General features: G+C 40.8%; 1 protein-coding gene across 1 annotated transcript in view; it reads right to left on the minus strand.

Annotated features, from left to right (window-relative positions):
* TLL2 (tolloid like 2) overlaps positions 1-27,633 on the minus strand; it is a 138,408-nt gene that overhangs the window by 40,076 nt on the left and 70,699 nt on the right. Inside the window, exons 4-8 of the mRNA XM_082406510.1 lie at positions 17,022-17,177; positions 15,023-15,140; positions 9,643-9,821; positions 8,616-8,721; positions 1,258-1,382 (exon numbers count right to left, since the gene is read on the minus strand). Coding sequence (XP_082262636.1) covers positions 1,258-1,382; positions 8,616-8,721; positions 9,643-9,821; positions 15,023-15,140; positions 17,022-17,177 — 684 coding nt within the window. The remainder of the gene's footprint in view (positions 1-1,257; positions 1,383-8,615; positions 8,722-9,642; positions 9,822-15,022; positions 15,141-17,021; positions 17,178-27,633) is intronic.

Raw genomic sequence — 27,633 nt, forward strand, 5'->3', positions numbered from 1 at the left:
GATACGTGTATCCTGTATTTCAGCCCTAACATGCCCCCAGATGACTAATAGCTGGATGGACTTATTTCCCAGAGTGTCATGATGGAGCAGTCCCACACGGTCCTTTGAGCACCCCGTCCTTTGCACACGAGCTGGGGCAGCCAGAGACCTTTTCTGTGCAGGTGCAGGACACAGATGGTCGGGGGGGTCTCCCAGAACCGCGGCCTGGAAGGAAGCAGTGCCAGCACTGCAGTCCTTTAGGGGTCGAGTATGGTTGTCGCTTTGTGAGTGAGTGTGTCCTGCCGGCAGTGTCATTTGAAAAAAAGCTGATAGTCCAATTTTCTAAGATGGCCCCTATTTCAAATATTCTGTCCCATGATCAAACCACGTGCTTGGTCTGGGAGTTTGGAAAAGGTTGCTGGACCTTTTGGTAATGGAGTTTTCTTCTTCCCCCCCAAACCACCAAATCGCCTTCTCTCCCATCACTGGTAAAAACTTGGCTGCTGTAAAGAAGCGCTTTACACTGAAGCTCAGCAGCTTAAAGGGGCCAACGTGAGCTCCCCCTGGGAGGCAAGAGGGGCGGGGGTGACAATGCTGAAGCCAGTGAGATGGAAGCAAAGAGGGCAAAGTCAAGGGGCGGGGGGTCTTGAACTGGCAGAGAAGCAGACATCTGCTTGGATCCAGTGTACCGTCCCGTCTCCAATGGCAGAATACTGGCCACTGACTAGCACCCTGGATGGCTAGGAGAGCCCAAGACCATAGAAATGATCTCATTTACAGCACTGAGATGCCCTCTGCCTTCCAGTGTTTGGGAAGCTGGCTTCTACCCTTTCAAAAACATTCTCCTTCATTCTTTGCCTTTCTGCAAAACCTGGGGTTCTTGTTTTACCAAACCCACATGCCCTACTCCCATAGAAAGGAGAGTGCTTTTACCCTTATGGGAGGCACACCGCATTGGACTCCTGTTCACTACCGCTCCACTACGCCTTCTTCCTCTTCTGAACGTCAGGGCTTTGCTGGAGAATTCCAAAGCTTCCCACAAGTTAAGCTGTGGGCTCTAAGACCTATTATTTGCTTCACCACCTGCAGTCACTCCACCGCTCGGCTTTCTGCACTGTCCAGCACCTCAGCACACCAGGAATGACAACTGCCAAGGGGGAGACTCTTCGTGTCCCCCAAGGTGTCTTCCCAGCCCCAGGGATGTTTGCCCGTGGTGGTTGAGTTGAGTTGTCTCCGTGGTGCTGTGGAGGCCCTGGAACCCCTGCGAGTCGCAGTTACCTGGGCATTTGTACAGCTTCCTGGCTTGAGCTATGTCTCCCTGACTGAGCCGCACACGCTGGCCGATGGTTGGCCTGATGCCATTGTCGTCTCGACGGGGGAGGATGGTGTCTAAGAAAACTCCTCTACAGGAAGAAAGGAGAGAGCGAGAAAGGAGAACGAAAAGTCAAGGCTGTCAACCTGTCCGTGTGGGGATTTAGAGTCTTCATTTCCTTGCCCACAACCCCAGGAACATTCCTACCCCCTGGCCTGCTCGCCCCAGGCTGACATGACTCATGACGTTGCCTCCCCTTGTGCTGGCATGTTAGCATTCCATCTCTTCAGCTGCCGGCTCCCTTTCCAATGGGAAAATGACTCTGCCAAGTTTCAAAATATGCCCTAGCCCAGTGGCCCTGAGGGCATCCTTACTGAAGTGTACCAAGCATCTCCACAAAGGCCCTGACAGGTCCAGGCCCCAGGGCCGCCCACTGCACAGCTGCAGGGAGCAGCATTCAGAGAGACAACTGTGTGAGTGGCGCCCTCTGGAGTTGTGCGATGGGCAGCTCCCAACATGGCTAAGTCTTGGAGAGGCTCCAGAGAAAGCTTGGGAACCAGTACGGTGTGAGGTTCTCAGGGGCTGGTCAGCAAGCGCTGGTTGATGAGTTGGTGAATAAAGCAGTTCAGAGTTTGGGGGCCTTGCTGGCAAGAGGGATAATCAGATGGAAAACGGGATGAATGCAAAGAACAGGAGGTAGTCAAGAGAGCTCTGGCCTAGAGATTTCTGTGTAAGGCCTCACTGCCACCTGTAAGGCCTCACTTGCCTCGGACGAGTCCCTTCCCTCCCTGAGCCTCAGTTCACCCCTCTGAACAGTAAGAGATTGGCCTAGATGGTCGTGGCAGCCCCTTCTAACTTTCACATCTCATTCTGCTCCAATGGGAGCGAAACCTAAAAGGAGCAAAGCAGACAAATGTCCACCAGGATGCCTGGCTGGGTACTGGCTCTATTCACACCTCCATTTGGTGGGTGTGGTTTACCCCCTGCCTGATCCTCCCACTCTGCTTCCAGACCCCCAGCCTGGGACCTCTCCTGGAGGGTAGGGCCTTCCCTTGAAACGACACCTTCTCCAGTTACCACCCTATTCCTTTCTGTCCCTTCTTAACCAAGTTTCTGGAAAGAATTGTCTCCATTCTCTGTCTGGCTGCCTGCCTCTCCTTCACTCCTCAATCCAACTGCGATCTGACCACGCCAGCAATGGTCCCCAGTCCCCGACCAACTGGCAAGTCAGATGGACCCTTGCCAATGCTCACCTGCCCTCTCTGCAGCACCGCCCCTTTGCTGGCCCCTCCTCTCTTGGACTCTCTTCTCCCTGGTTCCCAGGCACTGCTCTCTCTGAGCCGTAAGTTAGGATCTCCTTCTTCTGCTTCCCAGGAGTGCCATCCCTAGGGTTCTGCCCTCTCCCTCTTCTCTCCTCTCTCTTGCTCCACTTGCTTCCCTGGGTTTTAACTGACACTTACAGGCTGACAGCGAATTCTCTGATTCCAGCTCTAGAACCATCTGCTAAGACAGAAGTCTGGTGACCCCTCCACCGCACTGTCCTATAGAGCTCTTATATCCAACTCATTCAAAACCTAATGCATTCCGTTCTCCTGCTCCTTCCATGAACCTGTCTCCTGAGACTGAATCTGAAGGTGCCCTTGGCTCTGTCTTCTTCCTCCCACTCCCTTGTCAAAACCGGGAACCAGGGCCTGTCCATGGCACCCTCTGTACAGCCCTTGAATCTATGCCTTCCTCCTCATTCCAGACCACTGGTTTAGCGATCAGCATCTCCTTCCTGAACTCTCTTTCCAGTAGCTTCTCAACTGGCCTCCCCCCTGTAGACTCTGCCACCTCTGCTCTACCCTCCACAATGCCGCAACGTGATCATCCTGAAATGTAAGGACAGGCATGTGCCCGCTCTGCTTACGGGCCTTCGCCGACTTCCGATCACCACCTGTATCTCCAGGCCTGTGGCTCACTGGCTTCTGCCTTTCTCTCCTGACACCTCCACCTCACTCGTTATCATAAGCAAGCTAGTACTCCTGCTAGCCCCGAAAATGCCCTTAAACAAGCTGTCCTCTGCTAAGGCTGCCCATCCCCCATCTTCTTGACCACTACCAAACTCCTGTCCATTCTCCAAAACCCCATCAGATGGCTTTCCCTCTTAAAAGTCTTCCCAAGCCCTTTCTATCCCTCCCATCCTGAGTGAACCACTCTTTCCTCTGGGCCTTATTCACCTAATACAATATGATTCTTCTTATCATACTGTATTGTCTTTTTTGGGGTGATGATAATTGTCTTTTCTGCTAAACAATAAGTTTCTTCAGCAGAGAGACTGGGTCCTTCGTCTCTATGCCCTCAGGGACCAAAGCATAGCCGACTCAAAAAATGCTTCTTGAATTAAGTTACGCAGCCAAGATAGGACACTGGCATCAAAAGATTTTGCAAAATAATTATTTATACTCAAAAGGAAATGCAAACATGCTTGTTACCTAGTTATTAGCTGCTCTTTCCTTTTTCTTCTCTTTCTCTCTCAAACATTTCCTTTTCCCTAAATTCTGCACTACCTTGGAAAATATATATTATCCCTAGTTCCTCCTTTTTGTTTGTGTATATACTTTTCCCCTAAATCAGATCTCAAGCTCATTTTCTTTCCTATATTAGCACACCAGAGCCTAGGTTGCCTGCCGATGTCTTTTTCAGCACCACTCTCCCCAACATTTAACCACCTGGCCTGTCTCTCTCTAATTCCCATCGCCTCATCTCTGGGTCCTTTAGAGAAACTTTTGTGGAATCTTTGGTCTCCCTCAGTGACCTCACCAAGTTTGAAACCACAAGTGATAACTCTACATAAAATTCTAAATTCAATCACATGTGAATCTTAAAAATGGGTACTTCCGCCCTAACATAAAATGTGTTCACTTGTAACCGTTTTCTTGATTCTCCTGGAGAAAGACATTTTGCTGCATGAAATGCAAGGCTCAGTACAATCTCTTGGCAACTCAGGCTAAATGACCATGCGGAAGCCCACACAGTGTAGGCAGCTCAGGCAGCAGCCTGCTGCGTGGAGAGTGTGTGCTCACACCCGCTGTGCGTTCACAGGACCTTCCTATGTGCCAGGCCCTGCCTGGACCCTTTAAATGCACCATCTCATTTAATCCTCATAAACACCCTAGATGTTTATGCAGGTGCCGTTGTTATTAGGGGTCCTCTCTACAGGTGAGAAAACCAAGCCTGCGGAGCCTAAGGGACTCACCCGAGTACAAAGCTAGTGATGGGAAGCCAGCCCTGAACTGAACGCAGGCAGGCCCGGAACCTGCCTCCTAGCATCTGCCTCCCTCCAGCCAGTGTTTCCCACCGCCCAAGAAACAGGTCTTAATGTCTGTTAGGTACATGGTAGAGTTAGGAAGCTTGGAAACCTCTAAAACCAAAGCAGGAGGAACAACCTGGGCTCACACTCGGACAGCTCTGCGAGCTGAGACTCCCTCCCCTGCACGCCCCTGAGCCGCCAGCACAGCGGTGGGCTGTGGAAGAAAGATGTTTACTACAAGAGACATCCCTATATAAACCGCTGCAGTTACATCCCCCCTTTTATGTAGGACACTCTTAGCGTGGACATTCTGCTAAACTAAGAAAGGGTTTGGCAGATGCCCTTAGGGAATAAAACTGTCAGCTCTGAGTTCTCCAAACAAAGAAGCCCCTGTCCCAGAGAACAGTCTCCTCATCTCCTGGACCCCTGCCCAACAAAACCTCCCGAGACATCGCTCCCCAGAGCCCGGGTCCAACCATGGGGAGGAGGGAGGGACTGCAATAAACTAGAGGGAATAAAGTTGGAAGGAGACAGCTCAATCGTAAAGACACACGAAGACTGGGTTTCCCATCAGCAGGAATAGCACTTGCCTCTGAGATGAGCAAATGTTCTATAGGCCATTTTCTGCTCTTTTACAGAATCAAAGACAATGTGCAGGCCAGCTCCAGGGGATATGTGACCGAGAGTAATGACATGGAACTCAGGAGAGGGAAAATCTTACAAAAAGTACACAGTTAAAGACTCCATTGATAAATGCCCCCAATGAACAAAGTAGTTTTCTGAAAATCCATGCAGAAAATTGGCATAGGGGACAATGCTACAAAACAGATTTGCCAAAACCGTTCTCAACTCTGGGGCAGGGGTGTGAAGGTAGCTGCAGTGGACTGTTAAAATAACAAGTCATGCATCCTAACATCCGTATCCCTCTGCAACACGAAGTTGCAACTCCTCTCATTAAGAGGTAGAATCTCTTTCTTCATCACTTGAATCTGGGCTGGTCCTGTGCCTTGCTCTGGCCAACAGAATGTGACAGAGGTGATGTCATGCACATTCTAAAGCCTGGGTCTTAAGAGTCTTAACGAGTATTGCTGTGGGAGCAATCCCAGGCAAGACCAGAGAAGAACGAATCAGAATGACCCACAATGTCATAAAAAAATAAGTTTTTATGAACTGTTAAGTTTGGGGGTAGATTGTTGTACAGCAATAGATAACATCATGGTAGCAGAAGGGGACGTCTGCCGCCCTTTGACACCTTCAGGGAAGCTGCTCCTCTCTTAACTAGCCACGCATCACACCCATGTGCTGCTCCCTTGCCAATCTCCCTTCTAGGTGGACTTTTGATGGGGAACTGTTATTTCATGGGTTTGGTCCATGGGTTTCCACTGGTCTGTGCTGATAAAATGCTTCACGCTGACAACGGTGTTAAAATGGTTATCTCCTGAGGGGCAAAAGGGATGGCATTATGGGTTAGAAGTCAGAAAAAAAAAAAAAGAATTTTTTTTTCTTTAAAGACAAGAAAAGAAATGTTGGTGCCAGAAGATAGTCTGTCTGCACTCTTGCCTCGGCCTCTGGTTTCAGAGTTTTGCACAGTTACTGGCACATCGCAGGCATGGAGAAGGCAATGCAGTTTCTACATCCCATTAGTAGTAATTTATCCAAAATTTCCTACATAATAGAAACTTGTAGATTCTTCTTAATGAAGTGACCACTGTAACTGCATGTGGAAAGAACTGCAATGAGACGATGGACATTTCTTCCCTCACCTAGTACCCAGCACTGCAGATCTCCTGTCTCCTTCGACTCATTCATTCATTCATTTATTTGACAAATATTTATTGAACAGCTACTCTGTGCCAGGTGCTGTGTTGGGTGCTGGGGATTAGAAGAGAATGCGATAGTCTCTGTTCTCAAAGATCTCAGTCCAGTGAGGGAGAGGAGAATGCAACAGATAAATATTAATAAATAAATTTATAAGAATAATTGATAGATAAGGTATAGAGCAATATGAAGAGTTTGGGCAGCTATAAAAACAAGACCCAAGGTACAAGCTTCTCACCTGGACCAACTTGACCTTGATTCCCTGAAAAAATCAATACTTTGGCTCTACTTAGCCGCCTGCAACCCCTGGGGCCGATGCGATGCGAGCTGGCTATTCCCTAGACCATTTCCCAAACCTGAATCAGTCCCACCTCCACACCCAAGCATCCCACCTCTGACATCCGCAGAGAGGCCACTTATCCTGACTCTCACACCCCCAGGGTAGGTCCCTCAAAGTCTCAGTTTCCCAGCGTGGAAGAGGAAGCCTCGGATTTCCAATATGGCAATGAGTGTGATCATATCTGTCAATCCCTCACCCATTCAGGTTAAGAAATTACAACCTGAAATGTTCGAGCTGGAAGGGGCTCAAGGAACATCTGGTCCAACTCTCTCATGAGGGAACTGAAGCCCAGGGAGGTGGCGATTTGACCCTACACACAGCTGCCCCTAATTACTGTCTGGACCTCCTTCAACAGCAAGGTACATGGGAGAACGAGGGCTAGAATCCAGCCTTTGACTCTCAGTTCAGTGGTCTCGTCACCACATCACATTGCCTTCTGTGTCTTCTGATAAAGAGCCAGGAGAAGAGTAAAGAAAACAGCGTAGGTCACTCCCATGCCAGTTGCTCAAAGATGCTGACTTTGGCCAAACTCCTCCCATTAGAGTTCTGGAGAGCCCCTGCCTGGGTGCAGGATGGCCATCCTAACTAACTCAGCTGTGTGGCCAGAGCACAGTGCCCCCGTGGAACGTGGGATGCTGAGGGTTGGAGGATGTCTCCCACGGTTCTACGACCTCATCAACAGGATGCTTTCAGCAGCCGTACCCAAGAGCCAAGCAGCCTGGGTAAATAGTTTTCCTTCCACTCCCAAGAGCACTATGTCTCCTGACCTAACGGTTTCCTTTGATCTTTATGGACACAGAGACTCATGAAATGGATTGTTTCCCTCTTTGCTATGACTTGCTAGGAAGCACAGGGCAGGGTTTTCTGCCAACCCCAACAAAGGGTATATGACTTTATGGCATATATTCTGAATACCAAATTGATGCCAAGCTTCAACTTAGCCATCTACCCTTATATTTCCCTCCCCCCAACCCCAAGTTTTCTCACCTAGTTTTTTTTCTTGTATATATTGCGAATCACCTCAAATCTTTTTCAATGATTAAATAAATAAAAAGCAAACAAGCTGGTTTTAAGAAGAGACTGAGGGAAAAATGCCAAGAGAGAATACTCGCACTGTGTCTCCTTTAAGTCAAGAGTGGAAAGACCTACAAAACTGGGGCTAGCGGGGGAAAACTTCTATATACAAAACACTTATATGATCTAGAAGCAAGGGCAATACAGAAAATACTTAACACTGGGTCCAGCACAGCACGAACTCATCAAAACAGATCCTGCTGATGCCAGCTGTAAATAACTGGGGTGACCACGCTTGAGGAAAACAGCTACCATCATGCGTGGTCAGCAGGCAGGAGACCTGGAGTTTTGTTCTCACTCCAACCCCAGCTAACTGCGTGCCCACCAGCTGGCCGGAGCCTCAGTTTCTTCCAAAATGAACCCATGATTTACCACCCTCCCGGCTCTGACACAGTCTAGGTTCCAATAAACCACGCTGCTTCTAGGAGAACTGGTTAGCGTCACCGTGCTTACGTCAAGGACGTACTTTAGAAGATACCGCCCCCGCCACTGGAAATTTTACACAGAGCCTCTAAGTTATTATCCCAGCTAACCTCTTGATAATTTCCCTTTTCCAGTTTGCTGCTTGTGACATGAGGGCATGATGAAACACCAGCTTCACAATGGGATTCAGTCTTATTAGCGGGAATCTGATTAGATTATATTTCACTGCAGCCCAGAGGCCACTGTATTTCAAGGACAGACACGCCAACTGCGCTAGGGACATGCAGAGACCCGCTCTCCGCAGACCTCCGGGAATCCGACCCAAGCCTGCGGCAGGCACAGCACAACACAGACGAGGCATAACCATAGATTCCGACCTTGAGAAGGTGTTCCGGGCGTAGTGCATGATGCTGTCAAAGTCGTACATCTCTCCCAGAGCGCTCACTTCCCCAGCTTCCATTTTTAAGAAATTATACTCCTGACCTGTGACACAACACTCTGTTAAGGCCTTTGAAAACCAAGGCAGGCACCTGAAAGGAGGCACAGGAGGGAGAAGGAGGGCCCATAGCAACTTCGGAGAGCTCTGTTAGCCCAGTCAGACAAATGACAGGTTTGGTGGTGGCTCTTGTTGTTTTTAACAGATTGGAAATTTGAAACAGAACAGTACTATGTGGTCGCACCCCACCACACAGCACCCCTCCCAACACGCCACTCAAAACTCCTAAACTCAGTTAGTAGACAGGTTAATTATCAGTCTGATTGCTCAAAAAAAATTGTTTTTAAATCTCTAACCTTGTTATTGACGGAACAAAAGAAAACAAATCCAACAGTTAACTTCAATCCCACTCACAATTCAGGCTCTCGAAAGCATTTTTAAGGCAACTATATTATTCAACCAGCTACTTTCATGTTCACTATGAATTTATGTATAAAACTGTTTCACAGGAGGAGGTATTTTTAAGAAATCTAGACACTATCTGCCTTGGGATAGGCAGGAATACTGTTTTTACGTGTACTGTGTCTTAATTATATTTCAGTTTAAAAAATATGCTGCCTACATCAGCAAAAATGAGTCTTAGAAAAGCAACCAGGAGAACTCTTATTTTGGCTTATCAGCTTTGATGCTGCAACAGTGTTCTGGTAGATTCTGTTCCTGTTAGGAAATGGAATTGGATTTCATTGTCCTTTACAACATGGAAAGTTATTTCACTTCTGCTCTCTCCTACAAGCTCTGGCAGATGACCTCCCAGGAAGGGCCACCGATGAACAGTGCTGGTGACAAAGGCCTCCATACTCACAAACGAGTGTTGTCTGCTCCCTGCCACCCCTCTCTTTACTCCTTCCTGACCCCACGGATGCCACCTGCCTGACCGGTGTCTTCCAGGCTCCATACAGACTCCTTACCTGGCTGGATGTTTTCTCTGATGATGGTGACGTGCTGGTCTCTGTCTGGCCGGGTGTGTTCATGCCAGAACCCGACCACGTGGCCCAGCTCGTGCGCCACAATCCCAAACTTGTCACAGTTTTTCCCAATGGATATGGCCTGCGGGCCTCCACCTCGGCGCCCAACATAGGAACAACAGCTGGACAGTTGCAGAAATACCCAGGTCAGCAGATCAGGGAATAGCAAGAGTCTAACACCCCTCCCTTGGCAGGGGGTGTGTGTGTGTCTAAAAGAAACGCAGACTTGAGAGCTGAAAATGATCTCATTGTCTAACTTCCCTCTCAACACAGAAATTCCCTCCAAAAATGGTTCTTGACCTTTATGGTGGTCATGGATCCCCTTGAGAATCTGAAGAAAGATATGGCCTCTCTTCCAGGAAAAAAGCACCTAACTTCCCCCACCCCCGAATCTCCGCAGGACCATCTCTGATGACAAGGAGGAGACAATGGTTTCTGTAAAGCATGAGTCTTGATACTATTACCAGAGGAGCCTTAGAGATGACTCCCCTTCTGGGCACAGTTAATTTTTAAAATATATATTCATTATTCCTAATATAGAAAAGTATAAAAAATAAATTAAAATGGCCCATAATCCCACCACTCAAATAACTTCTATAAAACGTTTAAAAAATACACGCCCATGTTACAAAAGATTTAAGTATTAAGGCTCCAAAGATAACCACTGTTAACAGTTTCTTGAATGTTATTCCAAAATATGTAATACATCTATGTGCATATATTCTTTTAATTACAAAATACACCATGTACATTGTCCTTCATCTTGCCTTTTTTTCCTCCTTAATTTATAGATCTTCTTATAACAGCACATGTAGACTTATCTAATTTTTTTCAAAGCAACATAGTATTAAAATGTATTTAATCAGTCTCCTATTAATGTACATTTAGGCTGACTCCAGTTTTTGCTATTTAAACAAAGCCTCAGGGGAGAGGGAGACAAACAACAAAATGCAAAACAAAGAAACCATTTGGGTCTTTCTTGTTTGTGGTAGGGTAAATTCCTAGCAGTGGAATTAAAGGAAAAAAGAGTATGTGCGTTTGATATTTTGACAGATACTATCAAATTGCAATCCCAAAATGTTGTGTCTCTTTATATGCCCACTAATAGTATATTAAAAAGCCCTATTTCCCCACAACTGCACCAGCACTGGTTTTGCCAAACTATCTTTGTCAATTAGATAGGTGAAAAGTGGTATTTCACTGTACTGAGGTTGAATAGTTTTTCATGTTTTATGTGACATTTATATTTTTTTCTTGTGAACTGTGAGATCACATCTTCCCCCAATTTTGGGGGGGTTGTTCATCTTTTTATTACTGATTTGTAAGAACTCTTTGTACATTATGGGATCAGTCTTTGACTATCAGATGTGTTACAAATATTTTTCTTGCTTTGTAATTTCTTATTTGACTTTGTTTTTTGTGTTGTTTTTGTTTTGGTTTTGCCATATAAAATTTTAAAATTTTAATGTAATGTCTTTATTTTCTTATGTCCTGTTTAGAAAGGCCATCTGCATTCCAAGATTATAAGTAAAATCCACTCTTGCTTCCTTCTAATACTTTTCAAATTTTTGTTTCTTTTTCTTTTCTTTCTTTTTCTTTTCAAAATGTTTATATCTTTGATCCAGCTAGAATAATTTTTGGTATAAGAAGTGAGGTAGGGCTTCCCTGGTGGTGCAGTGGTTAAGAGTCTGCCTGCCAATTCAGGGGACACAGGTTCGAGCCCTGGTCCAGGAAGATCCCACATGCCGCGGAGCAACTAAGCCTGTGCGCCACAACTACTGAGCCTGCGCTCTAGAGACCTCAAGCCACAACTACTGAGCCTGCGTGCCACAACTACTGAAGCCTGCACACCTAGAGCCCATGCTCCACAACAAGAGAAACCACTGCAATGAGAAGCCCGCGCACCACAACGAAGAGTAGCCCCTGCTCGCCGCAACTAGAGAAAGCCCGCGTGCAGCAATGAAGACCCAATGCAGCCAAAAATAAATAAATTTAAAATAAATAAATTTTTTAAAAAAAGAAGTGAGGTAGGATTCCAGCTTTATTTTTTTCACAATGAGCTATTTAATTATCCCAATGTTCAAATATCCCAATTGACTAATCCATCTTTCTCTCACTCATTTAAAATGCTACCTAAATTTGTGTATAAACATATTCATTTTAAACTCTTTTGTTCCATATTATCTATTTTTTTATTGAGTTCCAAATGGTTTTAACTGTTATCTTCATTTGCATTTTAATATCCTATATGTTGGGATAGAACACCAAACACTCCCTTATCTCTGTCCCTGTCACTATTGTTTGTTTTCTCTCTCTCTTTCTCTCTCTCTCTCAGTTATTTCTACATGAAAAATTCTAATACCATTTGTTCAAGTTCTTAAAATACACGTATACACATACCCACATATACATATAAATCAGAATGGCATGAATTTATAGGTTATTTTAGGAAGTCCTGACATCTTTACTATGTTGGGCATTTCCATATCAGGAAATGGTATGCATTTTCATTTTTTCTTCTTTTTTAAGTTTCTTTAGAGTTTTGGCATTTTCTTTCTATAGGTCTGGCATATGTTTGCATTTTTGTTAAGTTTATTCTTAGATGTATTATCTACTATGTTTCTATTAAAGTTGTGATTTTCTCCATTATGAAAGTATATCAAATTACTTCATTAAAGGAAAAGTAATTAATTTTCTGTTTATTAATTTTGTGATCAGTCACTTTAATAGGGTCTCCTTTTGTTTCTGATAGTTCTTCAATTGATTTTCTGAGTTTTTTAGGCACACATTACATTAACTTCAAACAATACAAACACTGCCTTGTTCCTGCCAATATTCATTGTGTTTATCTCTCTCTCTTGTCAAATTACATTAGCTATTATTTCCAGAAAAAAATGTTAAATAATTGTGGTGATCATGAACATCTTTGACTTGTTCCTGACTCTAACAGAAATGCTTCTAGAATTATCTCTGATAAACATGAAATGTGCTTTGGGGATATATATATATATATATATATATATATATATTTGTGTGTGTGTGTGTGTGTGTGTGTGTGTGTGTAAGTCAAGGATCTATCCTTGACATCTCTGCTTGTACTACCTTGACTACTTTTTTAAAACAATAAAGACATGTCGAAATGTGCAGATGCCTTTTTAGCATCTATTGAGACATGAATATGGCTTATCTCCTTTGATCTATCAATATGTTGAATCATGCAAACAGATTTCCTAATGTTGAACTAGTCTTGTATTCCTTAGATAAACTTTCTTGGCAACCTACTCTTCTATTCTTTTACTGCTGTGTTCTATGTGCCAACATTTTAGTTAGAATTTTTCATGGCTGTTCATAAGTTAGATGAGTCTATAATTTTCTTTCTTGGTGCCATCTTTTTCATTAGGGGGTAGCAATGCCATGATACTTCATTAAAAGTAAATTGGAAGAAAGTGTTCTTTTATGCTCTAAAACACTTAAATAGTACCAGAATAATCTGTTTCTTGAAGTTTTGAAAGAATTCATCTGTGAAACTCTAGATTGGAGGTGGGGGGGAGAAAGTTTTTCTGTCAATTTTCCAATTTCTTTCAAAGTTACTGGCCTGTGCCAGCCCTTTATATTTACCTTGAAGTCATTCACATTATCCAGATTTCCACATTTCTTGCCTTAGAGTTTTATAAAGTACTCTTTTATGATTCTGCTGAATCTGTGGTTATTTCCTCCTTTTGCATGTCTGATTTTGTATATTTCTGCATTGTCACTTTTTTGTCTTAGACTAACGAGTAAGTAGTTTGTCTACAGTTTTTTGTTTGTTTATTCAAAGAATTTACTCTTCAACTTATCAGTCCTATAATGTGTTACCTTGTCCATTTTCTTGTGCTCTCATTAGGTTTGTTTTGTTGTGGTGGTGGGTTTTATGTATTTATTTATTTTGCTAATGTCTTTGAATTGAATAATTTCATTGTCATTCTTAGTGATGTGGATATCTGAGGCTGTGGTTTTCTTATGGACATAGCTTTACCCAGATCTCTTCAATTTTGAATTGTAGGGCTTTCATTATCTAGACTTCTTATCATTTTAATCCTGATTTCTTTATGATCTAAGAGTTGTAAAAAAGGGAACTTTTAACTTACCAGGTAATGCAGGAGTATTTATTCTATCTTTTGTTGTTATGTTGTTATTATGTTATTATGTCCAGTTTCACTGCTTTGCAATCAGAGAATATTTTAATGTTATCTCTGCCTTTTAGAATTCATTGAGGTGTTCTTAATACTTAACAGATGGACAATGTCTATAAACATTCAGTCGGCATTTTAAAAATGTGTTATCAGGTTATAGAATCTGATAGACCCACAGGATCAACTCTACTAATTATATTTTTCCAGTCCTCTACAAATCTCTACTTATTTTTTGGTCAACTTGACATTGATCTACTTGGGTTGACAGACATGAAATAAAGTCTTCTGCTGCTGGTGTTTCTGTCAATTTACCCTTGAAACCCCTGGGGCTTGTTTTATGACTATAAATGCTATGCTGTTTGGTGCATAAAGATTTATGACTGTTATATTCTCACCGTAGTTTGAATTCTTTCTCATTATAAAGTGTCTCACCTTTTTTTCTTAGTACTTACTGACTTTAAAAAAAAAAACAAAACTAAAAAAACAACAAAAAAGCCTGTCTACAACTAGAATTGTGATCCCAACTTTATTTTTGTTGGTATTTGCCTGTATGCCTTCTTATCTTTTACTTTTAAACCTTTCTGCATCATTTTCTTCAGTAGTCATCTCATGTATACAGCATGTAGTTGGGTTTAAGTTTTTGAACTAATATGGGAAACTTTTCCTTTCAGGAGGAGAGTATATCACACTTACATTTATTGGCATAACAGATAGTCATAATCCAGTCATCTTATTATTTGTTATGTTTTCTGGAGGAAGTCTGTAAGCCTATGGAGTCCACAAAATTACATGCAGGATTTTGCATATATGTACATCCATAATGAGGGAGCCCATAGCTTCATCAGATTCTCAGTGGAATCACTGGCCCCAAGGTGGTTCACAACCACTTTGTATGAAACACTCCCAATTCCTTCAACTGCTCCCATGACAGGAGATACAGACACCTTGTCATTCTGGAGTCTTCCTCTTGACCTACCTACTTTGTCCCTGGATTGTGAGTTCATTGAGGGCAAGAAGAGTTTCTGACAAATGCTGGGCTTCTATATATTACAGCATATTGGAAACACTGTTTTAGAGAGAAAATTCAAGACTCATGAGCCATCTGACTTGTCTGCCTCAGATTCCACTGAGGTGAACTTGCTTTCACTTACCCACAGGTTCTGTAACTGAACACAATAAAGCTTTCTTCATCCGTCCTCTCTATGAAGGTCACACAGGTGTGCTTTTCCCAGTGTCTCATGGCCTGCTTAAAAATGGCTCTCTGGCTTCCTGAAATGACAGGTCCATACCTTCCTTAGATGCTGGCTCACAACAAAGCATGTTCTAATGATCAAAAAAAGCTCATTTGTGTGCCCCAGAATAAAAAATGAACTAGGACTAAGGATTTCCCTAGCTAAGAATACAATATAAATTTCCTGAATTACCAAAACTTAGAGAGTAGGAGTTTGTGAATTGGGAGAGAGGGTAAAAATAGATTTTTCAAAATGTCCCCAGCTTCCCAACTTTTCGTTTGTATTGAAAGTACTTTTCTAAGTTTAAAAAAATGTTACTCAGGTTATTCAATTTGGCAATTTTAGGCTCTTGAAGTAAATCACCAGCACTGCATTCCACCCCTTCATTCTATTTTATACCTATAGGAGGGTATTCCCATATGCTCTATAAATTCTATTTGCATGTACATTCATGCTACTTTTGCATTGGGGTTCAGTGTTTGCTGGGGGATCCTTTTTTTTTCAAATATAATAATCCTGTTATATCATTCTTTTTTTTTAACATCTTTATTGGAGTATATTGCTTTACAATGGCATGTTAGTTTCTATTGTATAACAAAGAGAATCAGCTATACATATACATATATCCCCATATCTCCTCCCTCTTGTGTCTCCCTCCCACCCTCCCTATCCCACCCATCTAGGTGGACACAAAGCACCGAGCTGATCTCCCTGTGCTATGCGGCTGCTTCCCACTAGCTATCTATTTTACATTTGGTAGTGTATATATGTCCATGCCACTCTCTCACGTAGTCTTGCTGGGGGATCCTTGAGCATAATTTTCTACAAGTCCTTTGAAAACAGATGAATTTCATACTTCCTCTGAACCTTTCTTCATATTTACTTGATTAGAAATTGGAAAAGCAATAAGTAAATTAGGAGCAAGAATAAAGTAGTTGTAAACTCTAGGCTGATAGCTGCATCTAGTCAATAAGTATTCTTTTCAAAATCTATCAATCTCAAATAAATAATATTACTGTATTTTGATTTTGCTAGACGCAATGAGAAGGATCTAGAAAAATAGTTGTTTGGGAAGTACACAGGATAGTTGGGGATTGGGTCTGAATTCTAGAAAGACTTTGTTGCAAAAAACAAACCAACGAACCATTGGGAGGCTCCCATCATAGTGTAGAAGATGCGGGTGTGGTGTCATAATGTCCCCCCAAAACATACGTATAGAAGAAAGAGTAACTTAGCCATCCAAGTGTCAAGTGACATCTTGACACTTTTAGTTAAAATTGTTTATAGAGTAATTACTCACCAAAATGGCAATCCTACTAATAACAAATATCTCTCTGTAAACAAAGCTCTCTATATAAAATTAGCTAATTTGGAAGAAGATTATATAAATCTTTGGCCAGAAAAGCACACCAGATCTGAAAGAACATGGTTAAGACACCAAGGAACAAAAGTTAGTAGCTGATGACAATTCCCACATTTTAATTCTTTAGGAACACATCTCTCTCTCTCTTATTAGGACTGAGGGCCCCTTGAGAGCAGGGTGACATCTTAGTCATATTTTTATCACCAGCACCTAATTAAGGATCTGGCACTGGAGGCCCTGGGTTAATGCCATGGGAGTGCAACAGAACCAAGGGCATGGATGCTCTCAGGAAGGAGGGCGGGGACTCCACCAGGGTCATAGGGTCACCCCCTGCATGAAGCCTCAGGGACCAGGTGACCACTTTTGAGCACATAGCACCAACAGAGACTGCAGTTTCCTCAGGCCAATTGCATTAGACCCTGTAGGCAAGAGGGAGCTTCAGCAGGGGGACTGCTATGGTTCCAGGGTCTGTTCCATCCCACCTAAGTCCTTCCTGGGAGGACTTTGCCCACCTAGGAAGACAAAGCACCCAGCCCCAAACCAGGAGCTACTGACCAGTGAAGTTCCCTCCGATGACATAGGGGATGACCCCTCCCGGCCATATCCTCTCTGTCCTTGAGGTTGTAGCTCTTCGGACCCGGGGTGAGAAGGTCTCAGCTCCAGCATGCAAGGTCCCAGGGCTCTGTGGAAGCATAGCATTCTCCTTGCCATCTGCAAGAGAGTAATGATGCCATTTACTTTGTGTGGACGTATATTTTCAGTTCTCTTGGGTATTTGCCAAAGAGTGGAATTGTTGGGGCATATAGTAATTCTATGTTTAACCTTTTAGAGGACTATCAGACTGTTTTCCAAAGGAGCTGCACCATTTTACATTCCCACCAGCAAAGCATCATGGTTCCAGTGTCTCCACATCCTCGTTAACTGTTGTCATCGTCAATCTTTTTGATTATAGCCATCCTAATGGGTGTGAAGTGGGTGGCATCTCATTGTGGTTCTGATTTACATTTCTCTAATGACTAATGATGTTGAATGTCTCTCCGTGTGCTTATTAGTCATTCGTATATCTTCTCTGGAGAAATGTCTATTCAAATCTTTTGTCCATTTCTTAATTGTGTTGTCTTTTTATTGTTGTGTTATAATTATTCTTTATATATTCTGGATACCAGACCCTTATCAGGTATATGATCTGCAAACATTTTCTTCTATTCTATAGATTGTCTTTTCATTTTTATGATACTGTCCTTTGAAGCACAAAAGTTTTTAATTTCGATGAAGTCCAATCTATGCATTTTTTCTTTTGTTCCTTTTTGTATCATATATAATAAATTACAGGCATACCTTGTTTAATTGTGCTTCACTTTATTGCGTGTTTTTTACAAATTGAAGGTTTGTGGCAACCCTGAATTGTCAGGTGACGGTTAACATTTTTTAGCAGTATTTTTTAATTAAGGTATGTACATTGTTTTTTCAGACATAATGCTTTTGCACACTTAATAAACTACAGTATACTGTAAACATAACTTTTATATGCAGTGGGAAACCAAAAAATGTGTGCAACTCACTTTATTGCTATATTCATTTTATTGCAGTAGTCTGGAACCAAACCTACAATATTTCTGAGGTATACCTGTACAGCTTAATCCAAACTCATAATGATTTATATCTATGTTTAATTCTATGTTTTAGCTCTTGTATTTAGCTCTTCAATCATTTTGAGTTAGTTTTTGTATATGGTGTGAGGTAGGGGTCTAATTTCATTCTTTTGTATGCAATATCCTGTTGTACTTGCACCATTTGATGAAAAGACTAGTTTTTCCCCCATGGAATTGTCTTGGCACCTTTGTAACAAATCAATCGGCCATCCTTTTCTAGCTTCTTGAGTTGAATGTTTGGCACATTAATTTTCAATCTTTCTTACATTCCAATATTACCATTTTAACACTAAAATTTCTCTGAGTTCCTCTTTCCTTGCATCCCATCTTTTGACATGTACATTTCAATGTTAGACTTTGATATATTCTGTAAGTTCCATTTGGACTTTCTTCTTTGATCCTTGGATTATTGAGAGGTGTGATTTTTAATTTCTAAACATTTGTCTCTGTGTGTGTGTTATTGATGTCTAACATTGCTTTGTGTTCCAAGGACCTATTCTCCAAGGCACAGGTCAGTAAACTTTTTCTGTAAAAAGCCAGATAGTAAATACTCTAAGTTTTGTGGTTAATATATTCTCTGTTGCAACTACCCAACTCTGCTATTATAGTGTGAAAGCAGCTGTAGACACTGTGTAAATGAATGGGTATGGCTGTGTTCGAATAACATTTTATTTGCAAAAACAGATGGCAGGCTGGATTTGGCCTTCTGGCCACGGATGGTGGCCCATGCTCCAAGGTATCAATTCTTTGGTGTTTTGAGCCTTGCTTTGTAGCCCACTACGTGATCGTTTTTATAAATATTCCTTATATCCTTGAAATAATGTGCATCAGTTTCCAAAATTGATGGTTGAAGGGTGTCACATATGTTTTTCAAATATTCTACTTACAAATGTTTTTGGCTCCTTAGTGTATCTGCTACCGAGAAAAGTGTTTTAAACAACCTTGAGAACTAAGATTGTGAACTGTCATCTTCTCCTTTATTTTTAATTTTTCCTTCATTTTGTTCAAGGCTATGTTGGTTAAAGTTAAGGATTGTTAAATGTTCCAGCTAAACTGCTTCTTTCATCATTAAATACCCTCTTTATCTGTAATAATGTTCATCCATAATAAAGATTATTTTGACTGATATTAATATTGCTATGCCAGTTTTATTTTGATTAGTGTTTGCCTCATATAACTTTTCTGCATCTACATATTTTCAGTCTTTTTGTGTAATTATGTTTTTTGTTTTAAATGAGTCATTCAATAGGTGTTATTCTGTGAGCAATACATTTCCCACAACAAACAATAAAACAAGTTTTGCAATGGTCATAATGTTGAGGTTCAATATTACTTTTTTACTGTATATGAAATAGTTTTTGTAAATTGAAAATTTTTTGAAATAATTGTAGGTCCACATGCAGTTACAAGAAATAATACTGAGAGATTTTGTGTACCCTTTACTCTGTTTCCCCCAATAGTAATATTTTATGAAACTATAGTACAGTATCACAACTGGGATATGGACATCTACTGATCTCATTCAGATTTCCCCACCATTATGTATACTTGTGTGTGTGTGTGTGTGTGTGTCTAGTTCTACACAATTTTATCGCATGTATAGGTTTGTGTATCTACCACCACATACAAGATACTGAATAGTTCCATCACCATAAGGATCCCTCATATTGTCATTTTAAAATCACATCCACCTCCCTTCTCCTCCCTCCCAACCCATCCCTAAACTCTCAACCACTAATCTGTTCTCCACTGCAAAAATGTTTTCATTTGAAGAATATTATTTAAATGGAATCCTACCATATATAACCTTTGGGAATTGGCTTTTCTCACTCAGTGCAATTTCCTGGAGATTCATCCAAGTTGTTGCATGTATCAATAGTTTATTTTTTTTGTTGAGTAGTACACAGTTTGTTTAACCATTCACTTGTTGAAGGACATCTGGGTTGTTTCCAGCTCTTACAAACAAAGCTGTTATGAATATTCATGAACAGGTGTTTTTGTGAAGATTTTCATTTCTCTGAGATAAATACCCAAGAGTGGAACTGCTGGGTCATATAGTAATAGGGTTTATTTCTGGGTTCTCTATTATGTTCCATTGATCAATGTGTTTATCCCTCTGGTAATATAACACTGTCTTATTACTGTAATTATATACAGTCAGTCCTCCATATCCATGGGTTTAATATTGCAGATTCAACCAACTGTGGATCAAAAGTATTTTTTTAATTCCAGAAAGTTCCAAAAAGCAAAACTTGAATTTGCTGTGCACCAGCAAATATGTAGCATTTACAATGCATTAGGTATTAAAAGTAATCTGGAGATAATTTGAAGTATATGGAAGGATGTGCATAGTTTATATGCAAATACTATGCCGTTTTATATAAGGTGCTTAAGCATCCACAGATTTGGTATCCGTGAAGGGTCCTGGAACCAATCCCCCAGGGATACTGAGGAAGGCCTGTAGTAAGTCTTAATATCAGGCAGAGTGATTACTCTCATTTTAGAATTCTTTTCCATTGTTTTAGCTATGTTTCCATATGAATTTTGTGTCTTTCCATATAAATTTTAAAGTAAGCTTATCTATGTCTACAAAAGAAAAATGTTGAGATTTTAATGGGAATTACATTAAAACTACAGATCAATATGGAGAGAACTGGCATCTTTACTATATTGAGTCTTCCTTCCAATCCATGGACATGTTATTTCTCTCCATTTATGTAGGTCTTTATTTCTTTCACCAGCACTGTGTAATTTTCAGTACACAAATATTATACATGTTTTTTAAAGTGTATAAGTATTTCATTTTTGTTGAGTGATTATAAATGGTATTGTGTTTTTAATTTTGGTGTCTGCACGTTTATTATTAGAAATATAAGCATTTTTGTGTGTTTTGGTCTTGTATTCTGCCATCTTCTTAAACTCACTTATTAGTTCTAGGAGTTGTTTGTTTGTTGTTGATTCCTTGAGATCTTCTACATAGACAAACATGTCACTTGGAAATCAGAAGTTTTATTTCTTCCCTTCTAGTTTGTATGCATTTAATTTCTTTTTCTTGCCTTATTCCAGTGTCTACAACTTCTGGAACTACTTTGGTTTTGTGTTTATTTGTTTGTTTTTTTAACATCTTTATTGGAGTATAATTGCTCTACAGTGGTATGTTAGTTTCTACTTTATAACAAAGTGAATCAGCCATACATATACATATATCCCCATATCTCCTCCCACCTTCCCTATCCCATCCCTCTAGGTGGTCACAAAGCACCAAGCTGATCTCCCTGTGCTATGCGGCAGCTTCCCATTAGCTATCGATTTTACATTTGGTAGTGTATATATGTCCATGCCACTCTCTCACTTCGTCCCAGCTTACCCTTCGCCATCCCTGTGTCCTCAAGTCCATTCTCTACGTCTGCATCTTTATTCCTGTACTGCCCCTAGGTTCTTCAGAACCCCCTTTTTTTTTTTACATTCCATATATATGTGTTAGCATATAGTATTTGTTTTTCTCTTTCTGAGTTACTTCACTCTGTATGACAGACTCTAGGTCCATCCACCTCACTACAAATAAGTCAATTTCGTTTTTTTTAATGGCTGAGTAATATTCCATTGTATATATGTGCCACAACTTCTTTATCCATTCATCAGTCAATGGTCAACTTAGGTTGCTTCCATGTCCTGGATATTATAAATAGTGCTGCAATGAACATTGTGGTACATGTCTTTTTGAATTATGGTTATCTCAGGGTATATGCCCAGTAGTGGAATTGCTGGGTCATATGGTAGTTCTATTTTTAGTTTTTTAAGGAATCTCCATACTGTTCTCCATAGTGACTGTATCAATTTACATTCCCACCAACAGTGCAAGAGGGTTCCCTTTTCTCCACACCCTCTCCAGCATTTATTGTTTGTAGATTTTTTGAGGATGGCCATTGTGACCGGTGTGAGGTGATACCTCATTGTAGTTTTGATTTGCATTTCTCTAATGATTAGTGATGTTGAGCATCCTTTCATGTGTTTGTTGGCAATCTGTATATCTTCTTTGGAGAAATGTCTATCTAGGTCTTCTGCCCATTTTTGGATTGGGTTGTTTGTTTTTTTGATATTGAGCTACATGAGCTGCTTGTAAATTTTGGAGATTAATCCTTTGTCAGTTGCTTCATTTGCAAATATTTTCTCCCATTCTGAGGGTTGTGTTTTCATCTTGTTTATGGTTTCCTTTGCTGTACAAAAGCTTTTAAGTTTGATTAGGTCCCATTTGTTTATTTTTGTTTTTATTTCCATTTCTCTAGGAGGTGGGTCAAAAAGGATCTTGTTGTGCTTTATGTCATAGAGTGTTCTGCCTATGTTTTCCTCTAAGAGTTTGATAGTGTCTGGCCTTACGTTTTGGCCTTACATTTAGGTCTTTAATCCATTTTGAGTTTATTTTTGTGCTTGGTGTTAGGGAGTGTTCTAATTTCATTCTTTTACATGTAGCTGTCCAGTTTTCCCAGCACCATTTATTGAAGAGTCTGTCTTTTCTCCATTGTATAGTCTTGCCTCCTTTATCAAAAATAAGGTGACCAGATGTGTGTGGGTTTATCTCTGGGCTTTCTATCCTGTTCCATTGATCTATATTTCTGTTTTTGTGCCAGTACCATACTGTCTTTATTACTATAGCTTTGTAGTATAGTCTGAAGTCAGGGAGCCTGATTTCTCCAGCTCCGTTTTTCTTTCTCCAGATTGCTTTGGCTATTCGGAGTCTTTGTTTCTCCATACAAATTGTGAAAATTTTTATTCTAGTTCTGTGAAAAATGCCAGTGGTAGTTTGATAGGGATTGCATTGAATATATAGATTGCTTTGGATAATATAGTCATTTTCACAATGTTGATTCTTCCAATCCAAGAACATGGTATATCTCTCCATCTATTTGTATCACCATTAATTTCTTTCATCAGTGTCTTATAATTTTCTGCATACAGGTCTTATGTCTCCTTAGGTAGGTTTATTCCTAGATATTTTATTCTTTTTGTTGCAATGGTAAATCGAGTGTTCTCTTAATTTCACTTTCAGATTTTTCATCATTAGTGTACAGGAATGCAAGAGATTTCTGTGCATTAATTTTGTATCCTGCAACCTTACCAAATTCATTGATTAGCTCTAGTAGTTTTCTGGTGGCACCTTTAGGATTCTCTATGTATAGTAGCATGTCATCTGCAAACAGTGACAGCTTTACTTCTTCTTTGCCGATTTGGATTCCTTTTATTTCTTTTTCTTCTCTGATTGCTGTGGCTAAAACTTCCAAAACTATGTTGAAAAATAGTGGTGAGAGTGGGCAACCTTGTCTTGTTCCTGATCTTAGTGGAAATGGTTTCAGTTTTTCACCATTGAGGACGATGTTGGCAGTGGGTTTGTCATATATGGCCTTTATTATGTTGAGGTAGGTTCCCTCTATGCCTACTTTCTGGAGGGTTTTTTTCATAAATGGTATTGAACTTTGCCGAAAGCTTTCTCTGCATCTATTGAGATGATCATATGGTTTTTCTCCTTCAATTTGTTAATATGGTATATCACGTTGATTGATTTGCGTATATTGAAGAATTCTTGCATTCCTGGGATAAACCCCACTTGATCATGGTGTATGATCCTTTTAATGTGCTGTTGGATTCTGTTTGCTAGTATTTTGTTGAGGATTTTTGCATCTATGTTCATCAGTGATATTGGCCTGTAGTTTTCTTTCTTTGTGACATCTTTGTCTGGTTTTGGTATCAGGGTGATGGTGGCCTCGTAGAATGAGTTTGGGAGTGTTCCTCCCTCTGCTATATTTTGGAAGAGTTTGAGAAAGACAGGTGTTAGCTCTTGTCTAAATGTTTGATAGAATTCGCCTGTGAAGGCATCTGGTCCTGGGCTTTTGTTTGTTGGAAGATGTTTAATTACAGTTTCAATTTCAGTGCTTGTGATTGGTCTGTTCATATTTTCTATTTCTTCCTGGTTCAGTCTCAGAAGGTTGTGCATTTCTAAGAATTTGTCCATTTCTTCCAGGTTGTCCGTTTTATTGGCATATAGTTGCTTGTACTAATCTCTCATGATCCTTTGTATTTCTGCAGTGTCAATTGTTACTTCTCCTTTTTCATTTCTAATTCTATTGATTTGAGTCTTCTCCCTTTTTCTCTTGATGAGTCTGGCTAATGGTTTATCAATTTTGTTTATCTTCTCTAAGAACAAGCTTTTAGTTTTATTGATCTTTGCTATCGTTTCCTTCATTTCTTTTTCATTTCTTTCTGATCTTATATTTATGATTTCTTTCCTTCTGCTAACTTTGGAGTTTTTTTGTTCTTCTTTCTCTAATTGCTTCAGGTGTAAGGGTAGGTTGTTTATTTGAGATGTTTCTTGTTTTTTAAGGTAGGATTGTATTGCTATAAACTTCCCTCTTAGAACTGATTTTGCTGCATACCATAGGTTTTGGGTCATCGTGTTTTCATTGTCATTTGTTTCTAGGTACTTTTTGATTTCCTCTTTGATTTCTTCAGTGATCACTTGGTTATTAAGTAGTGTATTGTTTAGCCTCCATGTGTTTGTACGTTTTACAGATTTTTTCCTGTAATTGACATCTAGTCTCATAGCATTGTGGTCGGAAAAGATACTTTATATGATTTCAATTTTCTTAAATTTACCAAGGCTTGATTTGTGACCCAAGATATGATCTATCCTGGAGAATGTTCAATGAACACTTGAGAAGAAAGTGTATTCTGTTGTTTTTGGATGGAATGTCCTATAAATATCAATTAAGTCTATCTTCTATAATGTATCATTTAAAGCTTGTGTTTCCTTATTTATTTTCATTTTGGATGATCTGTCCATTGGTGAAAGTAGGGTGTTAAAGTCCCCTAGTATGATTGTGTTACTGTCGATTTCCCCTTTTATGGCTGTTAGTATTTGCCTTATGTATTGAGGTGCTCCTATGTTGGATGCATAAATATTTACAATTGTTATATCTTCTTGGATTGATCCCTTGATCGTTATGTAGTGTCTTTCTTTATCTCTTGTAATAGTCTTTGTTTTAAAGTCTATTTTGTCTGATATGAGAATTGCTACTCCAGCTTTCTTTTGATTTCCATTTGCATGGAATATCTTTTTCCATCCCCTCACTTTCAGTCAGTATGTGTCCCTAGGTCTGAAGTGGGTCTCTTGTAGACAGCATATATATGGGTCTTGTTTTTGTATCCATTCAGCCAGTCTATGTCTTTTGGTTGGAACATTTCATCCATTTACATTTAAGGTAGTTATTGATATGTATGTTCCTATTACCATTTTCTTAATTGTTTTGGGTTTGTTTTTGTAGGTCTTTTTCTTCTCTTGTGTTTCCACCTAGAGACATTCCTTTAGCATTTGTTGTAAAGCTGGTTTGGTGGTGCTGAATTCTCTTAGCTTTTGCTTGTCTGTAAAGGTTTTAATTTCTCCGTTGAATCTGAATGAGATCCTTGCTGGGTAGAATAATCTTGGTTGTAGGTTTTTCCCTTTCATCACTTTAAATATGTTCTGCCACTCCCTTCGGGCTTGCAGAGTTTCTGCTGAAAGATCAGTTGTTAACCTTAGGGGGATTCCCTTGTATGTTATTTGTTGTCTTTCCCTTGCTGCTTTTAATATTTTCTCTTTGTATTTAATTTTTGATAGTTTGATTAATACGTGTCTTGGCCTGTTTCTCCTTGGATTTATCCTGTATGGGACTCTCTGTGCTTCCTGGATTTGATTAACTATTTCTTTTCCCATATTAGGGAAGTTTTCAACTATAATCTCTTCAAATATTTTCGTAGTCCCTTTCTTTTTCTCTTCTTTTTCTGGGATCCCTATAATTCGAATGTTGGTTCATTTAATATTGTCCCAGAGGTCTCTGAGACTGTCCTCAATTCTCTTCATTCTTTTTTCTTTATTCTGCTCTGCAGTATTTATTTCCAGTATTTTATCTTCCAGGTCACTTATCCATTCTTCTGCCTCAGTTATTCTGCTATTGATCCCTTCTAGAGAATTTTTCATTTCATTTATTGTGTTGTTCATCATTGTTTGTTTGCTCTTTAGTTCTTCTAGGTCCTTGTTAAACTTTTCTTGTATATTCTCCATTCTATTTCCAAGATTTTGGATCATCTTTACTATCATTATTCTGAATTCTTTTTCAGGTAGACTGCCTATTTCCTCTTCCTTTGTTAGGTCTGGTGGGTTTCTACCTTGCTCCTTCATCTGCTGTGTGTTTCTCTGTCTTCTCATTTTGCTTAACTTACTGTGTTTGGGGTCTCCTTTTCACAGGCTGCTGGTTTGTAGTTCCCATTGTTTTTAGTGTCTGTCCCCAGTGGCTAAGGTTGGCTCAGTGGGTTGTGTAGGCTTCATGGTGGAGGGGACTAGTTCCTGTGTTCTGATGGATAAGGCTGGATCTTGTCTTTCTGGTGGGCAGGTCCACGTCTGGTGGTGTGTTTTGGGGTGTCTGTGACCTTATTATGATTTTAGGCAGCCTCTCTGCTAATGGGTGGGGTTGTGTTCCTGTCTTGCTAGTTGTTTGGCATAGGTTGTCCAGCACGGTAGCTTGCTGGTCATTGAGTGGAGCTGGCTCTTGGCATTGAGATGGAGATCTCTGGGAGATTTTCACCGTTTGATATTACGTGGAGCTGGGAGGTTTCTGGTGGACCAATGTCCTGAACTTGGCTCTCCCATGTCAGAGGCACAGCCCTGATGTCTGGCTCGAGCACCAAAAGCCTGTCATCCACACAGCTCAGAATTAAAGGGAGAAAAAAAGAAAGAAAGAAAGAAAAAGACAAAATAAAAGTAAAGTTATTAAAATAAAAAATAAAAGATAATTATTAAAAAAAATTTTTAAGTAATTTAAAAAAAAGAAAGAAAGAAGAGAGCAACGAAACCAAAAAACCAATCAACCTATGATAACAAGAGCTAAAAACTCTACTAAAAAAAAGAAAAAAGAAAAAAATGGACAGACAGAACCCTAGGACAAATGGTAATAGCAAAGCTATACAGACAAAATCACACACAGAAGCATACACATACACAGTCACAAAAAGAGAAAAAGGGGAAAATATATATATATCATTGCTCCCAAAGTCCACCTCCTCAATTTGGGATGATTCGTTGTCTATTCAGGTATTCCACAGGTGCAGGGTACATCAAGTTGATTGTGGAGGTTTAATCTGCTGCTCCTGAGGCTGCTGGGAGAGATTTCCCTTTCTCTTCTTTGTTCACACAGCTCCTGGGGTTCAGCTTTGGATTTGGCCCTGCCTCTGCGTGTAGGTTGCCTGAGGTCGTCTGTTCTCCGCCCAGACAGGCCAGGGTTAAAGGAGCGGCTGATTAGGGGGCTCTGGCTCACTCAGGCCAGGGGGAGGGTGGGGTACGGAGTGCAGGGCGAGCCTGCGGCGGTAGAGGTCAGCGTGATGTTGCACCAGCCTGAGGTGCACCGTGTGTTCTCCCGGGGAAGTTGTCCCTGGATCACAGGACCCTGGTAGTGGCGGTCTGCACAGGCTCCCAGGAGAGGAGGTGTGGA

This window comes from Balaenoptera borealis, assembly GCF_965194805.1.
Source record: "Balaenoptera borealis genome assembly, chromosome: 10".
NCBI classification, from domain to species: domain Eukaryota; kingdom Metazoa; phylum Chordata; class Mammalia; order Artiodactyla; family Balaenopteridae; genus Balaenoptera; species Balaenoptera borealis.